General features: G+C 46.3%; 1 protein-coding gene across 1 annotated transcript; it reads right to left on the reverse strand.

Annotated features, from left to right (window-relative positions):
* Nucleotides 1-5: 5 nt before the first annotated feature.
* cfap54 (cilia and flagella associated protein 54) lies at nt 6-19,472 on the reverse strand. The gene is given in 57 exon segments (XM_069160588.1): nt 6-346; nt 1,884-2,030; nt 2,665-2,822; nt 3,423-3,582; nt 3,777-3,861; nt 3,935-4,089; nt 4,517-4,605; nt 4,786-4,927; nt 5,098-5,145; nt 5,417-5,536; nt 6,091-6,177; nt 6,249-6,434; nt 7,040-7,109; nt 7,215-7,385; nt 7,574-7,661; nt 7,785-7,889; nt 7,986-8,147; nt 8,295-8,403; nt 8,742-8,877; nt 8,994-9,038; nt 9,040-9,191; nt 9,598-9,795; nt 9,946-10,085; nt 10,165-10,340; nt 10,433-10,615; nt 10,745-10,812; nt 10,978-11,017; nt 11,129-11,255; nt 11,323-11,412; nt 11,568-11,691; nt 11,845-11,943; nt 12,047-12,169; nt 12,275-12,430; nt 12,518-12,665; nt 12,746-12,864; nt 13,032-13,220; nt 13,302-13,394; nt 13,491-13,688; nt 13,802-13,935; nt 14,055-14,217; nt 14,310-14,438; nt 14,534-14,586; nt 14,685-14,832; nt 14,938-15,066; nt 15,283-15,368; nt 15,655-15,769; nt 15,853-15,965; nt 16,347-16,445; nt 16,547-16,739; nt 16,955-17,035; nt 17,157-17,264; nt 17,558-17,701; nt 17,839-17,897; nt 18,055-18,220; nt 18,362-18,511; nt 18,655-18,760; nt 19,256-19,472. Coding segments are annotated over 57 exon segments (7,134 nt in total). The 5' UTR covers nt 19,402-19,472; the 3' UTR covers nt 6-220.
* Between the last annotated feature and the right edge of the window lie 366 nt (nt 19,473-19,838).

Below are 19,838 nucleotides of genomic sequence, written 5' to 3' on the forward strand. Positions count from 1 at the left end.
TTTAGGTAAGTATTTATTGTGATATTTGATTTTGCTGATATCAACCAGCTTGAACTATAAAAAGATATTTTACATACTTTACTGTGACATTTTTTTATAAACTTTTGAACCACTTAAGTCTGCCAGAAAAAACACAGAAACAAATCTTTTTATTACACGTGTGGAAGAATCGTGTAAAATTATGTTTTGGAACAGTTTGAAGGCGTGGAAGGTGAAGTGTTCAGTTACCCAGTCGCTCAGTGGTCTGCTGCAGCAGGTGGAGGTGAGGGAGGTACATGTTTGTGATTCCAGGAGGGAAAACTAGTTTTCCATCAGCCAACATGACAGTCTGACCGAAAACACGGAGCTGAAAGAAACAGAGTAAAAAAAACAAAAGTCAATATCTATCAGCAGGTTTCAGTAATGTCCATATTCAGGTATTTAGTCAATAGTATTTGATTTTGCTGATTTTGCTTATAGTTACAGCAGTAACTACAATAACACTTTATTTGGACCATAAAAAAAGACATACTTGTCGTCCAAAATATGAAAAAAAAAAAAAAAAGTCATACTATAAAGCATGTCGTCCAAAATATGAAAAAAAGTCATATGTCGTCCAAAATATGAAGAAAAAAAAAAAGTCATACTATAACGTCCAAAATATGAAAAAAAGGCATGGCTTTTTTTATGGTCCAAAATATGAAAAAAAGTCATACTATACTTACATTATGGACTACATATTATGGACGACAAACTTTAGTTTTAGGTTATTAGTTTTGCAGGAAAAATTAATAACATAGAAAGTCCCAGGCGGGAATCAAATCCAGGACCTTTAGACTGTGAGACAACAACACTGACAGCTGCACAGTGTTAGCTTCCATGACTTGAACGAAAGTCATACTTATAGCATGTCGTCAGAAATATGACTTTTTACTCTTTATTTTGGACGACATGCTATATAGTATGACCTTTTTATCACTTTTTGGACGACATTAAAGAAGTATGACTTTTTGTGCTATTTCTAACGATATGCTATAACTATGACTTCCATTCCAAGTCATGTCAGGCAACACAATGGTGCAGTTGTCAGCGTTGTCATCTCATAGTCTAAAGGTCTGTGGTTTGATCCCTGCCTGGGACTTTCTATGTGGAATTTGCATGTTCCTGCATAAGTAATAACCTAAAAATAAAATATGGATGACTAACTTGTGCATGTTAAAACATAATGCATAATGTAAAACAAATGTCATGCATGTAGTCGTAAATGTGACAAAGTCACACTCCAAGCAAGAACATGCAGACAGAACAGACAGAGTTCCAATCCCTTGATCGAACCCAGTACTTCCTGATTGTGAGATGACAACGCTAACAACTGCAAAATTGTGCTGCCTTTATTGCATGTTTGTCTGATTTATATAACTTATATGACTTCTAAACATTTTATGGAAGACAGCACAGTGGTGCAGTGGTTAGTGTTGTTGCCTCCCGGTCAGAAGGTTTCAGGTTTGATTCTTGCCCTTGACGTGGCTTTTGATCTAAGATGTTAATGTCATCCTTTCAGGGGTGAGTCTCGAACCTGGAACCTTCTGAATAGGAGGCAACAATGCCAACCACTGCACCGTTGATCCCTCTTCAATAATATGTTTAAAAGTCATATAAGTCAGACGCTGACAACTGCACCACTGTGTTAGCGTCCATAACTTTAACGAAAGTCATACTTATACCATGTTGTCAGAAATAGCACAAAAAAAGTTATACTGTCGTCCAAAATGTCATATTTATGATGATTAAAAAATGGATGGTCACATACTTGGTCGGTTGTTGACCTATGTGTGCGGCTGCCCAATTGAAGTCCTTGTGCAGGAACCAGTGAACGGGACGTATCGGTGTGTTCTGGTGCTCACCTGCTTCTCCAGCAACTTCCGGGTCAGATCCAGAAGTCTGCGTCCTGGTTCTCCTCTCAGGTCGCTGAGCAGCAGAGCGGCCCGAGCCAGAGTAACACTGCAGCCTGGGGACATGGACGTCCAATCGGACAGCAGGCTCACCGCCTCCTACAAACAACGGCAGCACTCTCATTACTTTACAGCAGATTCAGTCATCATATCATATCATATCATATCATATCATATCATATCATATCATATCATATCATATCATATCATATCATATATCATATCAGCCCACATCGAGGCTCACAAAACAATCAAAAAACATCATTTGTTTTTAATAAAATACAAAAGAAAATCAGAAAAACCAAAGTAATAAAGACAAAAGAACGTTGTTTTTTTAGGTTTTTACCCAACGATGCCAAATGGTATTAAATTAGCCTGCTCACATTATTACGTTTTATTAATAAATGAAGTAGGAATCATTTGTAGGATTAATATTGTTATATTGTAAACAATTGTTTTTCTGTCTTTCATGAAATATTCACATATTTTTTATGAATAAAGACAAAGTGTGTGTGTGTATGTGCGCGTGCATGCGTGCGTGTGTTGCGTGTGTGTCTGTGTGTGTGTGCGCTGCGTGTTGTTTGTATGTGTGTGTCTGTCTGTCTGTGTTGCGTGCAGTGTGTGTCTGTGTGTGTGTGCATGCGTGTTTTATGTGTGTGTGTGTGTGCGTGTGCATGCATGTGTGTCTCTGTGCTGCGTGTTTTATGTGTGTGTGTGTGTGTTGCGCTGTTACCTGCAGTGTTGCCGTGCTGTCTTTCGTCCTCCCTCTCCGTGCCTCCAGCTCGGCTCTTTCAACCATCAGCAGGGTCTGAACATCTCGGTCTCCCCATCGACTGCTCTCATCCAGACTCTTCTGGATCACCCGAGCCGCCGCCTCAACAATGTTTTTATCTTTAAACAGACACACAAACAAATTAATATCCGACATTCATCTTCCTATCGCTGATCTACGTGCAGCTTCTGTAATCTGTTGGTAACACTGGGACATAAGAAGTGTTATTAAGTGACACAGCAGGATGTCTTCCTGTAGGTGGGAGGTAGATTTGCAAACTGGACAGTCTGGAAAAGGTGGTGGCGAGGAGGACACTGAACAAACTGGATAATCCTGACCACCCTCTCCACCACCTGCTGCAGGGACAGAGGAGCACTTTCTCCTACGGACTCATCCAGCTCACAAGGACCGATACAAGAGATCGTTCCTGCCCGCTGCAGTCAGACTGTTCATTAACTCACCTCTGGCCAAATCCATCACGCAATAACATAATAATGTTTGTTTGTTTAATTCATTGCACTGTTGTTTAGTTTAGTTTAATTTAATATTATAAAATTTTTATTTGTATGTAATGTGTATTTAAAAAAAAAAAAAGTTCAATATTTTTTACTACCTTTGTCATTTTTATTGCTTTACCCTGTATGTATTGCTGTAACGTAAGAATTTCCCTTTGAGGGATTAATAAAGCATCCCTCCCTCCATCTATCTAGACTACAGACCTTTGTAGGGAGCAGCCGGGTCGGGGATGAGGGCCACCAGACTGTGGACCAGAACCAGGCGGCAGCGCAGCCACAGACTGAGTCCGACCCGCTCGCTGGCCTCCACGGCTGCCGGACAATCTTCTTCCAGGGAGTACGACACGTTGCATTCTGTAGCCTCCTTCAGAGAGGACATAATATTCAGAAATGCTCACACAGCATGTGGAGCAGATCCCTGCTGCCTCAGAGAGGTCGGGAGCTGCTGACACACTTTGGAGGCATCACCATATGTGGGGATGTTTTCCAATCGGGACACAGGGAGGCGTTTCATGTTGAACTTCATACGTGCTTCCTCTCTTGTCGCGTGATACGTACTCGTCTCCGAGCGGCCGTTCTGGATCTTCTCACGATCACAGGTGATGTTCTCAGCAGCAGCAGACACGAATCTGCCACCTTGGAGCTGGAGGACATCAGAACCGTTAGGATGCCACGGATCAAACGGACGCAGTCCGCACACATTAAGGCCGTCGTACCTGACTGCAGCGCGTCCCTGCTGCAGGTAGAGCTTGGCCTTCAGAAGACTGGATTCTATCGTCAGCTCCAGTTTCTCCGCGTCGCTGCACTGATGAGACGGGAGCTGCTGAGAAACGCAGAGCAACCAGGAGGACGCTGCTTCCAGCAGGAGGAGCTGCAAGAGGAGAGGACAAGTATGGCGCAAAAAAAAAAAAAGTTCCTCCATATTGGTAAGAACAACAATGAGAACAAGCAGCTCAATGTGTGAAGAACGTTAGATGGCTTGTTGACAGTTTTCTTTCAGAGCAGGGATCTTACGGAGAAGAATTTTATATCAGTCATAATGTTACATCCATCAAACAGCATTTAAAGCTAAAGCATTTCAACGTTTCAACAATCATCGGCATTCCCAGCTAGTTTGGTTTCATGTGTGCATTTGGAGTGATTTTATGACTTTATTACTGATGAGACTCACTGTTGATTCATCAGGGATGTAATGATTCGTCTCAATCAACAGAGTGCAGGTAGGTCTCTGACTTGCCTCTCAGACTCAGACAGACTGAAGTGAACTAAAGAAGTTTAAAATTTCCATCAGGTCTGACCTTGATCCTCTCTGGATCCAGAATATTTGGCTGCTCTGTCTCTCTGCAGGAGTCCTCAGTGTCCACCCCATCTTCCCCTTCAACACAATCTGAAACACAATCAGACTGCTTCATCCTTTGTGGCTCTTTCACAATAAAACCACACGAACTGTATTTAAAGTGAATGTCTTGTCTGTAAATCCTGCACAGGATGATGGAAAAATGTTCTACTGAGAAACGTCACGAGTAAAACCGACGTACAGAAAGAGGAAGTACTCTCGGTTACACACCTGCCGCAGGACGACCTCGCACGGTGTTGGCGATCGCCAGGACGAGTTGAACGCGAGCGAGGTTGATTCTGATGCACAGCGTGAGGCCGAATTGTGAGCAGACCTCCGGAGGAAAGTCACACTTCACAAATTCCTCCAAACCCTGAAAACAAGCACCACGAATGCAACTTACAGTGTCAGTGCAGGACTGGCGTGGAAATATGAAGCAGAGCGAGCAGCACAAAGACATGTGACTGTCTTCCTCTTTAAGGTTTAATCACACGTGTAATTAATTCGCAGAAACATGCATAAGAAGGCCGACAGCAGAAGCACCTCCATGTTGTCCACGAGAGTCTTGTTGTTGCAGAAGTTCTTCTTCAGCTGCACAATAAACAGAAAGTTTATTCAGATTATTGCACAAACAAACTAATATTTCCGTGCAGAAGCAGATCAAGTTGTTCACATACAAACAGCAGAATAAACACCTGGAAGTATATTCACAATATGTAAGAAATAGTGAGACATAAAACTTATCGATATTACAACTGTTCACAGCCAAAACAGAAACACACGACTGCACTGAACAATTAAAAGCTAAACATTCTGAAGTGGATGAGCTGCAGAAGAAGTTTCTTAAATCAGGTGATCGTACCTGGGTATCCGGCGTGATGATGTGTCGTCCGTGAGGCAGCATGACGGCGCCTCCCTGAGACAGAAAAACCGCCTCTTTCACAGCTTCAGAGAACAGACTCAGCTCGGTCAGAGCTCGGATCTGCAGGAAACAGAATAAATCTCCACCAATCAGGAGGAGAACAATGTCTGCATGGAAGAAGAGGAGGCAAACTGCTTTTTCATGCTTTTTCTCTCCCATAGTTTTTTCTTATTGTCTGTTGCATTCAGTTCCCTCGCTCGCGTAATTTCAGTTTTTTCTTTTGCAGATGTCTCCGGCCGTGGAGCTGCATGTCTCTGCTCTGTGATTGTCGTCTCCACCAACAGTTCATGTCTTGTATCTCTATGCTGTCCTTTTCTCTCTCTGCTCTCCCCTCAGCCCAACCAGTCGAGGCAGATGGCCGCCCACTTCTGAGCCTGGTTCTGTCGGAGGTTTCTTCCTGTTAAGAGGGAGTTTTTCCCTCTTAACAGAGGTTGGAGGTTTTTCTCCCTTAAAGAGGAGTTTTTTCCCTCCTGGCTTATGTGGGAATTGTTGGGTTTCTCCGTTTCATGTTGTAAAGTTCTGCTGTGAGGACTTTAATGTGTTAAATGCCATGAAATGACCCGTGTTGTGATTTGGCGCGATATAAATACAATTGAATTGAATTGAACTCTGACCTTCAGCGTTCTGCCCTCAACGGTCCGACGCACGTCTCTGCACACCGTCCCCACAAAGTGGAGGTGGAGGGTGAGAACGGGCAGGAGCTGAAATCACAAACACGAGCACCGAGTTAGCCTTCAGAACGAGCGCAGACAGACGGAGTGTGTTGGTGTACCGTGAGGTGGTAGCCGGTGCCGTAGAGCCAGTGACAGACGAAGCCGAGGCTGGTGACGGTGGTGGCGGCGTTGAGCCGGCGGGGCTCCGAGAAAAGGTCGACTCCAGGGAACAGTTCACCCGTCAGGCGGTAGGAGGCATACTGGAGGTCGTCCTGAGGCCGAGCCATGGAGCAGCACAGCACACACTGTGGAAGGCGCACACACACACACACACACACACACACACACACGGGCATGTCAGGAGTATTACACACACACACACACACACACACGGGCATGTCTGGATTAAAACGGACAGACAGGCAGACAGACAGACAGACAGACAGACACACACACACACACACACACACACACACACACGGCATGTCAGGAGTAAACACACATACAAATTTGTGATCGCAATAATTTTTGTGATTTAAAAAGCATGTAAAGCTCTTATTTTAACAGCAGATGAAGCCTTCGTGTTTTATATTAGTCATAGACGGTCTGTTCTTGAAAGATGCGTCACTTTTAGACACTTTTTATCACTGAGCTCCGTGATGGTTCTATAAATTCAACACAGACAGAAAAACAGATTAAAAGTCAGATATTTCTGGGATGTACAGCAGGATTATTATCACAGGAAGTCAGCACGGATTACTGCAATATTACTGTAAAAAAAAAAAAAACACGTTTCAGTTTTTGAGAAAATCCGCTGTGAAATCAAATATTTTGGCTCATGACAATCACAAATAAACTGAGAGACCAACATGCAGCAGAGTCATCAACAACAGTCAGAACCGTGTGGGACCTTGAAGAGGTGAGCAGACAGCAGGCAGCAGTCGGTCCGCTGGCTCATGTCAGGAGAAGTGAAGATAAACCTGCAGATTAAAACACACCTTCAGAGGCAGGTAGGTTTCGGCGGCACGTTAATGTCCGTAAAATGCAGCGAGCATCGCATCTGCGACCACCTGAGTGAAACCTACTGAGCGATCTTGGCAGTGAGAACGGCCGCCTGCAGACACCCCCACAGGCCGGCCCGTCTCAGGGTCTGCTGCAGGGAGCCCCCCCCGCAGGAAACACCGTCCCACCTCTTCACAGTGTCGGAGCTCTGCAGGGCAATGTCCACCGCCTGACTCCAGCAGGAGAGCGCTGCCCTGCAGGTCACACGCAAGAAGGCGGGAAACAAACAGGACAGAAAAATCACTATGAGATGTTTTACTGTGGGAAACAATAAACGGCTGCAGTTTTAAACCAACGCACACACACAGACACACACACACACACACACACACACACACACACACACACACACACACACACACACACAGAGACAGACTCTCACTGTGGTCTCCCGTTGAACAGCTGCAGGTCTCCCGTCTCGTGGAGAACCTGAACTCTGAGAGAGTTGTGACAGCCGACGTGGAGATGCTCTGCGGAAGAGTTGACAGTGAGACCTCTGAGAACTTTCTCCCACTTGCTGGTCACCTGTCAGTGCTGCGTTCATGTACAGTGGGATATAAAAGTCTTTCTCTGAGTGTCGAGTCCGCTCTTACTGAAGGAAGTGGAGTACGCAGTGAGGACAGTGGACATGCGGTCAGGGGGGACATGGAGGCTGAAGACAGTCTCTGGATGACAGGAGTTTGAAGAGGGGGCGGAGCCTGAAGAGGAGGAGGAGTTTTAAAAAGCTGGTGTGTGTGTGTGTGTGTGTGTGTGTGTGTGTGTGTGTGTGCGCGTGTATGTGCGCGTACACTCACAGGTCCATGTGTCCACCAGTAGCTGCAGCAGCATTGACCGACTGTCCTCCAACTGCTGAAGATGAGCAGGTTTATTCTCCAGAGCCTGATGATAGCAGTGCAGCGTGTCCTCCACGTCCAGAGGGACACAGACAAGGGACATGGACAGCTGCTGCTCTGCACCTGAGACACACACACACACACACACACACACACACACACACACACACACACACACACACACACACACACACACACACACACTCTGTTACCCTGCTGTGATGCTGGGCAGCTGTTTACAGCTGTTTGAGTGACTTCACATGTTCAGACCTTTGAGTTCAGCTGCTCTTCGAAGAGCCGGTTTATGTTTTGTTGCTGTGCAGCTTTGAGGCGTCCAACCGCTGAGCAGCTGGCAGGCGGCGTAACTTCTGGAGGTCACCTGACGTGTAGGACAGAAAACAGCACATATCAAAGGAGTAATCAAAGGAGAAGAATGAAGTGCACTTTGAAGCGAGCAGGGAGTATGTGACATCGCAACATAAATACAAAACATGAGCATGAAAATAATTAAAGTTGGTCTTTCTTCCTGCAGGACAATCAGATGTCAGACATAATTTCTATAATGTGTGTGTGTGTGTGTGTGAGTGTGTGTGTGTGTGTGTGTGTGTGTGTGTGTGTGTGTGTGTGTGTGTGTTACCTCTGTCCCCGTGTCCCTCTGTGTGTGTGTGTGTGTTACCTCTGCCCCTGTGTCCCTCTGTGTGTGTGTGTGTGTGTTACCTCTGTCCCTGTGTCCTTCAGTGTCCTGACGTGATGCGGTTGTGGGACAGCAGGTCCTCCAAAAGACGTGATTCTTTCCAGCAGCCTCCTCTGAGCGTGGAGGAGCAGAGGAGTGACGCTGCAGGCGTAACGCTCGCTGTGGAGGACGAACAGACGGACGCACACCAAACCTCGTCGGGGAACAGATCATCGGGTCAAAATCAAACAAAATAACGTACCTTTCTTCCTGCATCAATAACATGTTGTCCTCACCGTGTGTAGGAGTTGAACAGTAGTGCGAAGTGCGCCAGGCTCTCATTTTGAGCTGTCGTGGAGCCGCTCCAGAGTGTGCAGCACCAAGGTTCTGGTCCAGCGCAGGTCCACCTGGGTGCTGTCGTCCAGAGGAGCTGAGAAGTGAAGACCGGACTCCAGTTCATCCTCAGTCGAGTCTTGGTCGTACAAACGCCACAGCTGGAGGGACGAGGACAGAGAGGACAGACACGAACTGAATTGTGTCCTCAGATTCTGCTCCTCGAGGTTTGGTTTCTCTAGTTCAGTCGGGACCACTTCAGCTCAGGCCTTTACTGCATGTGTAGTGAGTTATATTAGGTGCTGTGACCTTCATGTCCCTCCAGAAGGGTTTGCAGGCTGAAGCTGCTTGAATAAAGAAACTTGTTTGAGATTTGCCAGTTGAATGATGGTGAGGAATATCTGCTGATGTAGCTGTCCAGAGAGCTCAGCTAAATATTCTTATGAACAATCGTGTGTTGAGCTGCTAACAAGCGCGCGCGTGTGTGTGTGTGTGCGTGTGTGTGTGTGTGTGTGTGTGTACGTAAGTAAGTAAGTAAGTAAGTAAGTAAGAGTTTGTGACACTGACCCCGAGTGTGTTCACCATGTCCATGATGAGGTCGGTGGCCAGAACCAGCAGAGGGGTGAAGATGGACTGATGCTGCTCAGATGTGATGGTGGAGGGGGTTTCAGCCTGCAGCAGGACGATGAATCTGCGGTTCTGGTCCCACACGGTCTGACACACGGACTGCAGGGCGGTCCAGTGGCCGCCGCGATGGGCCAACACCTGCAACACATTCAAAACACTGGATTTCACACAGTGAGTGAATGACCTGGATGTGTGTGCAGTGTGTGTGTGTGTGTGTGTGTGTGTGTGTGTGTGTGTGTGTGTGTGTGTGTGTGTGTGTGTGTGTGTGTGTGTGTGTGCATACAGTACCATGGCCCTGCGAAGGTGTGAGGCAGCTTTGTGCAGCGAACCCAGCAGGGCAGCAGCAGATGGTCTCTGAGTCTCGGCTGAACGATGAAGACTCTGAGAGAAGTCTTCTTCCTTGCAGCTCTCTGTGACGTGGTCTTCAGCTGTCGACGAGTTCAGATAGCTGATCGAACACACATCGGGTTTACGTTTTTTTCATCTTCAGTGTGTCGTTTTCCTCACCTTCATCTTTGTCCCTGTCTCTGCGAGGCGTCCTCTTGTCCTCCCTGAGACCGCTGTGAGAGGAGTGTCCCTCCGAGATGTCTTTGTGTCCAGAGGACGGCTGCTGCTTCCAGGCCGTCCACTGCAGGACATCATGGGAGGCCAGAGGGAAACACTGAGAGGTGAACTGGCTGTACCTGAGCAACAAGAATATAATATACAGCATGAATATACACTATATATATATATATCAATCAGAACCAACACAGAACAGGTGATGTGTGTTTACCTGAGGTGCAGGCCGCCTCCCCCTCCCCCTCCATGCTCCTGGTGAAGCAGTGTGAGGTGAGCCTGAGCCGTGCTGTGGTGCAGGTAAGACCTCCACACTCTCTCCTCCCTGCAGAAGCGCCTTAGCTGCTGCTTGTAGCACTGTGACATCATGGTCAGCAGCTTCTTCACCGTCTGTTTCCTCCTGCACACACAACACACACACACACACACACACACACACACACACACACACACAGAAAGTTGTCCAGAACACGCGTGCTTACGTGAACACAGACAAACAAACAGACAGACACACAAACACACGTTGTACCTTTTAGCTAGCACTAGAGACGTTTTCTGCTTTCGTTTCCTTCCCGTGTTGTCACATGTCCTCTTCTTCTGTTTTAAAAATTCAAACTAATTACACATCATGTGTGTGTGTGTGTGTGTGTGTGTGTGTGTGTGTGTGTGTGTGTGTGTGTGTGTGTGTGTGTGTGTTTCACCCACAGTGATCCACCTCTTTTCAGAGTCTGACTACTACTTCTAGTTTCTCTGACAGTTCACCTGCATTTGTCTTGTGGGACGCCTCGTCGTCTCGTCTCGCCTGACAGAGAGGACGTCACAGACAGTCTGCATAAGTTTATTCATATTACATTATGAATAAACTGCAGCATGATCCATAAAGAGGTGGATCAGGTGATTAATAAAGACCCACCATGACAGAAACTGAAAGATGTTGTATCCCCAGGTCAGCACCAGCTCCGACTGACCTTCCTCCAGACTCCTCTGGAGGAGTTGAGACGCAAACTCAATAAAGCACGCTTTGCCTCTGAGCTTCATCACTGCGAGGACACACAAATGTGAGAGAAGACAAGCGATTGTTCATCAACAAAAGGGAGGGAAACGTACCGGTTACATAGGCGTCCTCTAATCTGCCGCAGCAAATCACCTCGAACAACACGGCGGGATCCTCACAGTCGGTCAGAGGCCGGAAAACCTCTGCAGACATAAAGACACAGTGTTCAGTGTTGAAACTGTGGTTTATAAAAAATTTTTTAGATCTTCCTGCTGTATCCACAGACTAGTTTTGAAGACCTGTGTGTGTGTGTGTGTGTGTGTGTGTGTGTGTGTGTGTGTGTGTGTGTGTGTATTACCGTCAACTATGCTGTGAGCTGCGATGTGAGATGTGATGTTTTTCTTGTGCTTTCCTTGCAGCGCCTTCAGCTGGAGAATTATCTTCATATGACCTTTAACAGCACCGTGAACTACTGTTTTATTCTACACACAAACATAAAACCAGTTAATAAGGTGTCTAAAATTTAAGCTGTCTTCAATAAAAAAAATACGATATATATCAATTACGAAATGTCAGGACCTCCCGTTAATTTCAGGAGAGATTTAAATAAACAGACTTTTTCTTCCATTTCTTACGGCTTCAGTTTGTTTGGAGCCGCAGATGTCCTGCAGCAGCCTGCGTCCGCAGTCCATCAGCTCATTGCCCACCCGATGCTTCTGCAGCACTTGTGACATCTGTCAGCGGGAAGAGTCACAGATCGCTTCGTAAGACACTTTACCTTGCTTAGCATGTGGACTGCAAGCTGAAGACATAACGTGAAACTGGACTCGTACACACCTTCGACAGGTAGTAGGTGATGCAGGTGACCATGTGCATTAAAGACTCGTTAGTGGCTTCGGTCCACTTCTGTTTGAGAACACCTGAATTCTCAAACAGAACCATCAGACACTTCTTCAGCACCTGAACGTCAGAACACAGACTCACTTGATCAATAATCTGTAGTTTATATCATGTTACATGGTTCAGACGTGTCTGGATGATTTTTTTTTTATATATATAGCTTACATATACAACACCTTCAGCAGAGATCTGGTGGAAGATGAGCGGCGCCAGGAGGCCGTAGCAGGTAACTGCAGCTTGAACAGCAGCAGTGCCGTTTTTCAAACACATCGCTGTGTCCATGGCAACCAGCATGCGCTCACACTCTGACAGTCTGGCTTCCTGCATGCACGCACGACCACATGTCACTACTTCATTGTTTGACCTGTAACCTGTCACACTGTGGTCGGTCCACTTCCTGCTGCTCACCTGCTCCCAGGTAAACGGTCCGCAGTCACTGAAGGAGTCACAGAACAGAGCCCCCTGCTGGATGTTGATCTCTGTCTCGGTGAAGATGGAGGTGAGGAACAGCTGGACCAGGTGAGGGGAGGAGCTCTGCAGGGTTCCTGTGTTCAGCCTGCAGGATGGGGACAGATGAGAGGGAGATAAATAAACAAGTTCTTTGAGCTGAGCGGAGCTTGAGTGGTTCCTGCTCACCTGGTGTCGGCCAGTCGGTCCTGTGAGCTGTTGGACTTCCTGTCAGGGAGGGTGAAATGGCTCCACAGGACCCTGCAGGCTCTCTGTGCTACATCGTACTGCTGCGTTTGAAAGGCCACCTGAGGAGACGTGAACACAGCTGCATCATCCTGCCTCCTCTGTCTGTCTGATGGTGCTGGTTGTGTGTGTGTGTGTGTGTGTGTGTGTGTGTGTGTGTGTGTGTGTGTGTGTGTGTGTGTGCGCGCGCGCGTGTGGAGAGGGGGAGGAGAGGAGGGAGGGAGGTTACCTGAGCCAGGTGAGCCCACGTGGAGAGCAGCGGCAGCGGCATGGAGGCCAGCAGAGGGAACGTTGTCTCCCCGATCGTGTTTCCCAGCAGCATGCCATGTCGGTTGTACGCTGCAACAGCAAACACATACGTCTGGTTGGGCTGCAGCCGGTCCACCGTCAGAACACACTCACCACTCACAGCAGGGACCTACACACAGAGTCAGACATGATGTCATCATCGACACACAGACTGACGATGATCTGAAAATGTGACAGAAACAAACTGAACCATGTCTCCGGTTCCCGTCAGGCTGCAGTCTCTCAGCCGGACTTTCTGGTTAAAGCTGTCAGTGACCCGACCGCAGAGCTGGTACCAGAACACCTGCACACAACCAGGTAGAGGAAACGGCATCAGAGGAGGGTGGATTATTACATCATTGTTAGATTAACTGATAACTTAAAGCTCTTCTCATCTCACCTCTCTCTCCAGGTTGTAAGGAGCCGGGCTGAAGGTGAAGGAGTGGTCGGTGCGGGAGAGGAGGATGGGGGGAGGAGCCGGGTTCCTCTCCTCCCTCTTCCTTCCTGTGGATTTCTTTTCATCTGGAGGCTTCGGTGCGTAGGACATGTGCACCCGTCTCTCCTCCATCGCGGCTTTCTCTGTCAGGGCGGACGCCTCCTGTCCAGAACATCAGTGAAACACTCGTCAGACATCTTAAAAGTGGCTCATGAAACAAAAGGACGTTTATGCCTGTTAATAACAGTGGATCTAATGGAGGGTGGTGGTGTGACCTTGAGCAGACGTCTGGTCTCGCTGCCGTCTCCGAGCTCCTCTCTGTTGTGCAGCAGCAGGACCTTCTGCAGCAGCAGATGAGCTCTGGACACTTTGTTCCTCTTGATGCGCTCTAACACTTCAGACTCTGTAACTACACACAACAAACAGTCACGTCAACATTTAAACTTCTGGTTCAGAAACCAGTCTGTGAGGCAAGCGGCTGCTCAGAGATCCTGGCAGTGTGTCCATGTGTGTTTCAGAGAGTCTGACCTGCGTGTCTCTGCAGTAACTGGAGGGAGGTTCTGTGGTGGAGGATGTTCAGCTTTAGATGAAGGTCTCTGGCCAGCAGGAAGGTGTTTGTGGACAGGGTGTGCTGATAGTCTTCTTCCTCTCCCTCCTCTGATGTTGGAGAACATACTGATGGACTGAACTTCTATGAGAACAGGAGGAGGTCAGTTCAGTTCCTGAGAGGCCGACTTGGAGCGACAGGAATCTTCCACACGACTGTCTGACAGGTCGACTTACCTGCATGAAGGCCGACTCGGCGACTGCTGAGGAGTCTCGGGGCATCAGAGCAGCAACACCTGAAGTTAAAACTCCAAGCCCCCTCTGCACCACCTCACACACCTTCAGAAGCAGCTGTGTGTCTGTACTCTGTGGGTACACACACACACACACACACACACTACAATATACAATGTAGACTGTTATCAGTGGATGATCTGCAGTCAGTCAGCATATTCACACACCTGGAGAAGAGAGAAACAGCTCGGCTTCACATCATCATCATCGTCACGGCCTCCTGTAATAGAGATGAGAACAACGACACAGTGTTTGAAGATAAAGAGGATGGAGTGCAGATATCAATGAGGGAGCAGATGACAGGAAGTCGTTCGTCACCTGACCACTGCGTCTGATCCCAACATTGAGCTGCTCTCTCCAGTCGAGTCCCCAATGTGTACATCATGTCTGCCATCATTAGACAGTCTACAGACGCCAGGTCACCAGAGGAGGCCACATCACAGAGAGCAGAGAGGCAGCACAGACACTGCAGGGACGTTCACACAGACAACATCCATCTTTTATCTCATCAACATTTTACGTGCTCAGTGAGAAGGCTTTAACTTTATATTTGACCTTTTTGAAAACAAACCTTGTGATAATCATCCACCTTCTGGAGGGAGTGTGTGAATGTCAGTTGATCCCTCTGCGGCTCCACCTTCATCTGACTCCACAGAGAGAAGACAATCTCCAGAACCAGGTCTCTGTCTGGCTGCTCCTCCTGCACACACACACACACACACACACACACACACACACACACACACACAAACACACATAAATACACACACACACACACACGCATGCAAACACAGTAAGAAGTCCTCCTCCGAGCTCTAATCATTCACACACACACACACACACACACACACACACACACACACACACACACACACACACACACACACACACACACACACACACACCTGACACTTACAGGGGCAGAGCCACACACAGACGTGTGCAGAGCATCCAGCAGACGAGGGATCTCGTCACTGATGGAGAAGGAAGGCTTCTGTCGGACTGTTGGACAAAGACATCACATTATAAAGAAGAAGCTACGGTAATAACTTATTAATAACATGTTAAAGTGTCATCAACATCTTCAACTACTAAACCTATAACCAGTGGTTCTTATTATTTCATTCATTTTCTAATATTTTCTGTTTGAGTGAACCAGTCAAATCAAGAAAAAGGGAGAAAAGGTTTAAGGATCAATGATCATGAATGGCCTACAAGAATCCTCTAAATGCGCTGTGCGCTGTCAGTTTAACAACATAAAGCCCTGAGTCAGCTCTCGTGTGCTCACTGTCGTCCGTGTTGCCCCGTCGAGGATGAATCTGCTGGGAACTCTGCAGACTGTTGAAGCTGGACAGTAAAGTGAGATCACACTCTGCCTTCCTGAACGACTGATCCTCCAAACCCTGACACACACATGGAGACACCAGGTCACACACACACACGGAGACCAGAAGCACCAGGTGAGGAGAGCCGGTGAGCGACTCACAGATAAAACCTGCAGCATCTCTCTGCTCAGCTCACTGAATGAATCCAGCTGTCTGTACTGGAACAGCAGTTTGATGAACTTCACTGCAGACATGACGGGAACTTTGTTTTCTCCTGGAGACACACACACACACACCGATGAAGGGATTGGCATGATGGAAGAGCTAAGAAAAATGTCTTTCATAAATATTGACAACAGCAGCAACTAAATGCATCACAGTCAGGTGGTTAAAACTTGAAACACTCCTCCCGGGCTCCCACATTCCCTTTTTAATTTTACGTTTGGATTTTTATTTATTATCCCTTTCTAAGTTGAACCTTTGTTTTATTCCAAGCGTTAATATTTAAACCGAAGAGAAGTGTTGTCTTTGTTCTACTTTTAATCTTATTTTGCAGAATTGATAATAAAACATACAGATAAAGCTGTAAAAAAAAAAAAAGGATAAACAGTCAGAAAAAAACAAAACAACAACTACAACAACAAAAGTGACTGACCTGTAGTGGCTAAATCTAGGAGACTTGATGTTGTTGTCAGTACAGCAGGAGACAAACATGAGTGGTCGCCACACCTCTGATCAACACTGCTGGTGACTCCTAACACACATTAACACACTCAGACACACTGCACCTGGTTTATTTTTCATCTGTGTACTTACTGTAATCACTGTGTGTGTGTGTGTGTGTGTGTCACTAACCAGATAATATACCGATCCCAGCTGACAGGAGCTCCATCACCACCTTCTGATGCTTCAGGTCGTCTGGCATCTTCCCCTGCAGCAGGCGTGTCGCGTCGTCACCGAGAGCCTCCAGGACGACCAGGAAGTGTGCAGCGCTGCAGTCAAACAGGTCGGAGAGGACGCGGCCGGTCGCAGTCTGAGGCCACGGCACCTGAAGGATACGCACACGATCCTAATTAAATTCAGTACAATACATCAAGTAAATTAGGACATAAAAATATATGCAGCAAAGAGCAGTAATGCAACTTCATCATACAGGTAGAAGTGTTTGGCTTCTACACCGAGCAGACCTTAATGTGACGGTAAACTTTAGGATGAGCTTCAACACTGAATATGATGGTATGACAGTAAAGTGGATGTTCTTACGCCGACTATGTCCTCCAGCCGTCTGTCTCTCTGAGGACGTCTCGCCACGAACGCAGCCTGCTTGAAGATCATGGCACCTAACTGAAAAAAACAAAAACAAAAACATCTTTATTACCTTTGAATTCGATCACAGAAGAAGACAAAACATGATCACCGTATCAGTGAAGTGACTGCAGTGTTGGTGACCTCGGAGAACTCCCACCTTAATGGAGGCCTCTCTGAAAGCTCTCTGAGTCTCGGCGTCCGCCTCACTCGGCTCCTCCAGCTCCGCCAGCGTCACGATTTTACCGAGAGCTCTCCTTCCAAACTTCTGAGAGATGCACAAACAAATTAAAAAAACAGGATCAGACCCTCAGAGCAACTCTAACTCAGTTTGTGAACCTTTTCTAATTGAATACACAGATTTGTAATTTCATACAAAAATGACCAATAAACATGCCAGCCGTGAGGAATCTTTCATTTCTGCTGTTGTCGATAAATATTTAAGCATGAATTTACATATGGCTCTAAATAATCTGACAGAAACCTGCAGGTCACAGTTAGTATCTCCATCTGTTTTGATGACTGTGCATTTGTTGGTGTCCGGACGCAGACGTCTCTCACCTCCGCTTGCTCCTCGGCCTGGTTGTCATAGTAACACTGGCAGACTGCGCAGTAGAGTGTGACGATCAATGGCAGATACTTCACGGTCATCAGAGGGATGGACAGCTCTAAACTGATGCTGGCCCACAGGAGGTACTCCAGGACCTGAACGGGATCGTAGATGTATAAATGGTGACATATATTTTACCGTTTCCTTCACAGTGTATCAGACATGTCTAAAATCTATCTACAGTTTCAAAAAAAACAAAACAGGCAGCAGTATGAGCTCCATTTTTTTTTACCTGTGCACTGTGATTCATCGTCATCAGGTAACAGCTGATGTTGTAAATGTGCGACGCGCCTAAATGACAGGAGACAGACGGAGAAGAACATACAGTCAGAGGTTAACTGTACAACAACATCAAAATACAGCAGAATGTATTAATTGTCTATTTCCCAAAATCGACTAGTTTTTCCAAAGTTTCCGGTCAGAAAAGTGCCGAGTCGTACTAACATACCGTCGTACAGCTGCATGTGGAGGTGTTCATGTTGCTGAAATGCCTGCATCATGATCCTCATGAAGTTCAGCACACGCAGCAGGATGCCGAGTCCCGTCTGAGTCAGGACGCTGTGATTTTTCTGCTCCTCAAATATACACGAGGCACAGCCCTTCATTGCACGCATCTACACACACACACACACACACACACACACACACACACACACACAAAACAATTCTTTACAACAGCAATAATACTGTACGACCAGCCGTAACGTAACACACACACAGACTCACTGCACATCAGCTCACAGAGCGCACTGTACCTTCATGACAAACACTTCCTGGTCTGTATCGAAGCCTTCGGGGAAGAAGCAGCTCATGAAGTGGTCCACGCCTGTGATGTCGGTGATGTTGACTGAGCTGAACAGCTGCAGGTGGAGACCGAATCCCTTCCACAGAGCCAGGTTGAACATCTACACACACACACACATCACACACACACACACACACAAAGAGGCAAAAATATGAGTGTCAGACAAATGAAATTCATTAATGTGGAATAAACCAGACAATAAAAAGATCAATAGACCAGATATCAGCGTGTTTTAAATTTCACCTTTAATCCAAAGAGAAAATCTGCAATCTGCAGCATGTGTTCCTGGTACAAATTCGAAGGCAGACGCTGGTTGTATTTCTTCCAAATCTCCACAAGGGTTTTAATCCTTCAAATTAAAAACAATTTAAAATGAATAATATAAACAGACTGGCAGTAAATTATAGTTGACGGATTCACCATGTTTGTAATACCACCCACGAGGGCCAGAACCAGTCCTATGACACCCCCTTCGGTCACTGCACTAACACTGCAACTCATAACCATCACCCCCTCCCTTCCCCGCAGGGCGCAACAGACAGTATTGCCATTAAGGTTCACCGAAATCTCTGTTATGCTAAGACACCCGTACTTTCAGGGCGCATGCGCAGTGACTCAGCTCTTCCACGCTGTGCTGGGACTGTAACCCAGATACCTAAAAATCATTAGCACGAAACAAATTACACTAGATGCGACAGAGACAAACAAATAAATGCTAAATATAATGTAAAAGTACTTAATTTTTAAAGACCAAACTTCGGCAATAACGGCAGAAAAAACAGAATGAAGCTAACTAACGTGAACTTCAATAAGCCAATGTTACTGTTAGCTTTTAACGTCTTACCCTCGAGCATACGACCTGTTGTCCTGGTCGGTAACGGAAGCGAATTGTTTAATTTGTGTCATAAACGAGTTAATGTCTCGTTTAAAAGAGACTAAAACTGGGTTTCTTTTATCGAGTTTACCGTAAAATGTCGCCGGTAAGTCCATTTCTGTGGTCAAATAAAACAACTACCGTATTTGTGTTCGATAAAACCGATAACAAACTGCCCGAATCTACGGTTGAGGGTCACATCACCATGACAACAACTGTAAAGACGCACTGTAGTGGGCAACTCGGGGCGGAGCTCAATGTAGGCGGAGTGAAAGCTAAAACCCCGCCCCACTCTGCCCGTCATTGGTGTGTACAGCTGAATCTCTGCCTCCTGCTTTACACATCGACATATATACATACATATTGATAAATACATACACGTATATATGTCTATGGTTTTACATATCGGTATATATAGATATAGTTAGGAATATCTAACTATATACTACTACTACTACTACTGTGCTATTTAAAATGCATTCTGCTTTATTCTATATCTTTCTTTTATTAAAGTTGAATTTTAACTCTCAGCTCAAAGATCAGAACATTTTCC

This window comes from Embiotoca jacksoni, unplaced genomic scaffold (genome assembly GCF_022577435.1).
Source record: "Embiotoca jacksoni isolate LCO1_2020_lvr unplaced genomic scaffold, fEmbJac1.0.p SCAF_27, whole genome shotgun sequence".
Lineage (NCBI taxonomy): Eukaryota > Metazoa > Chordata > Actinopteri > Embiotocidae > Embiotoca > Embiotoca jacksoni.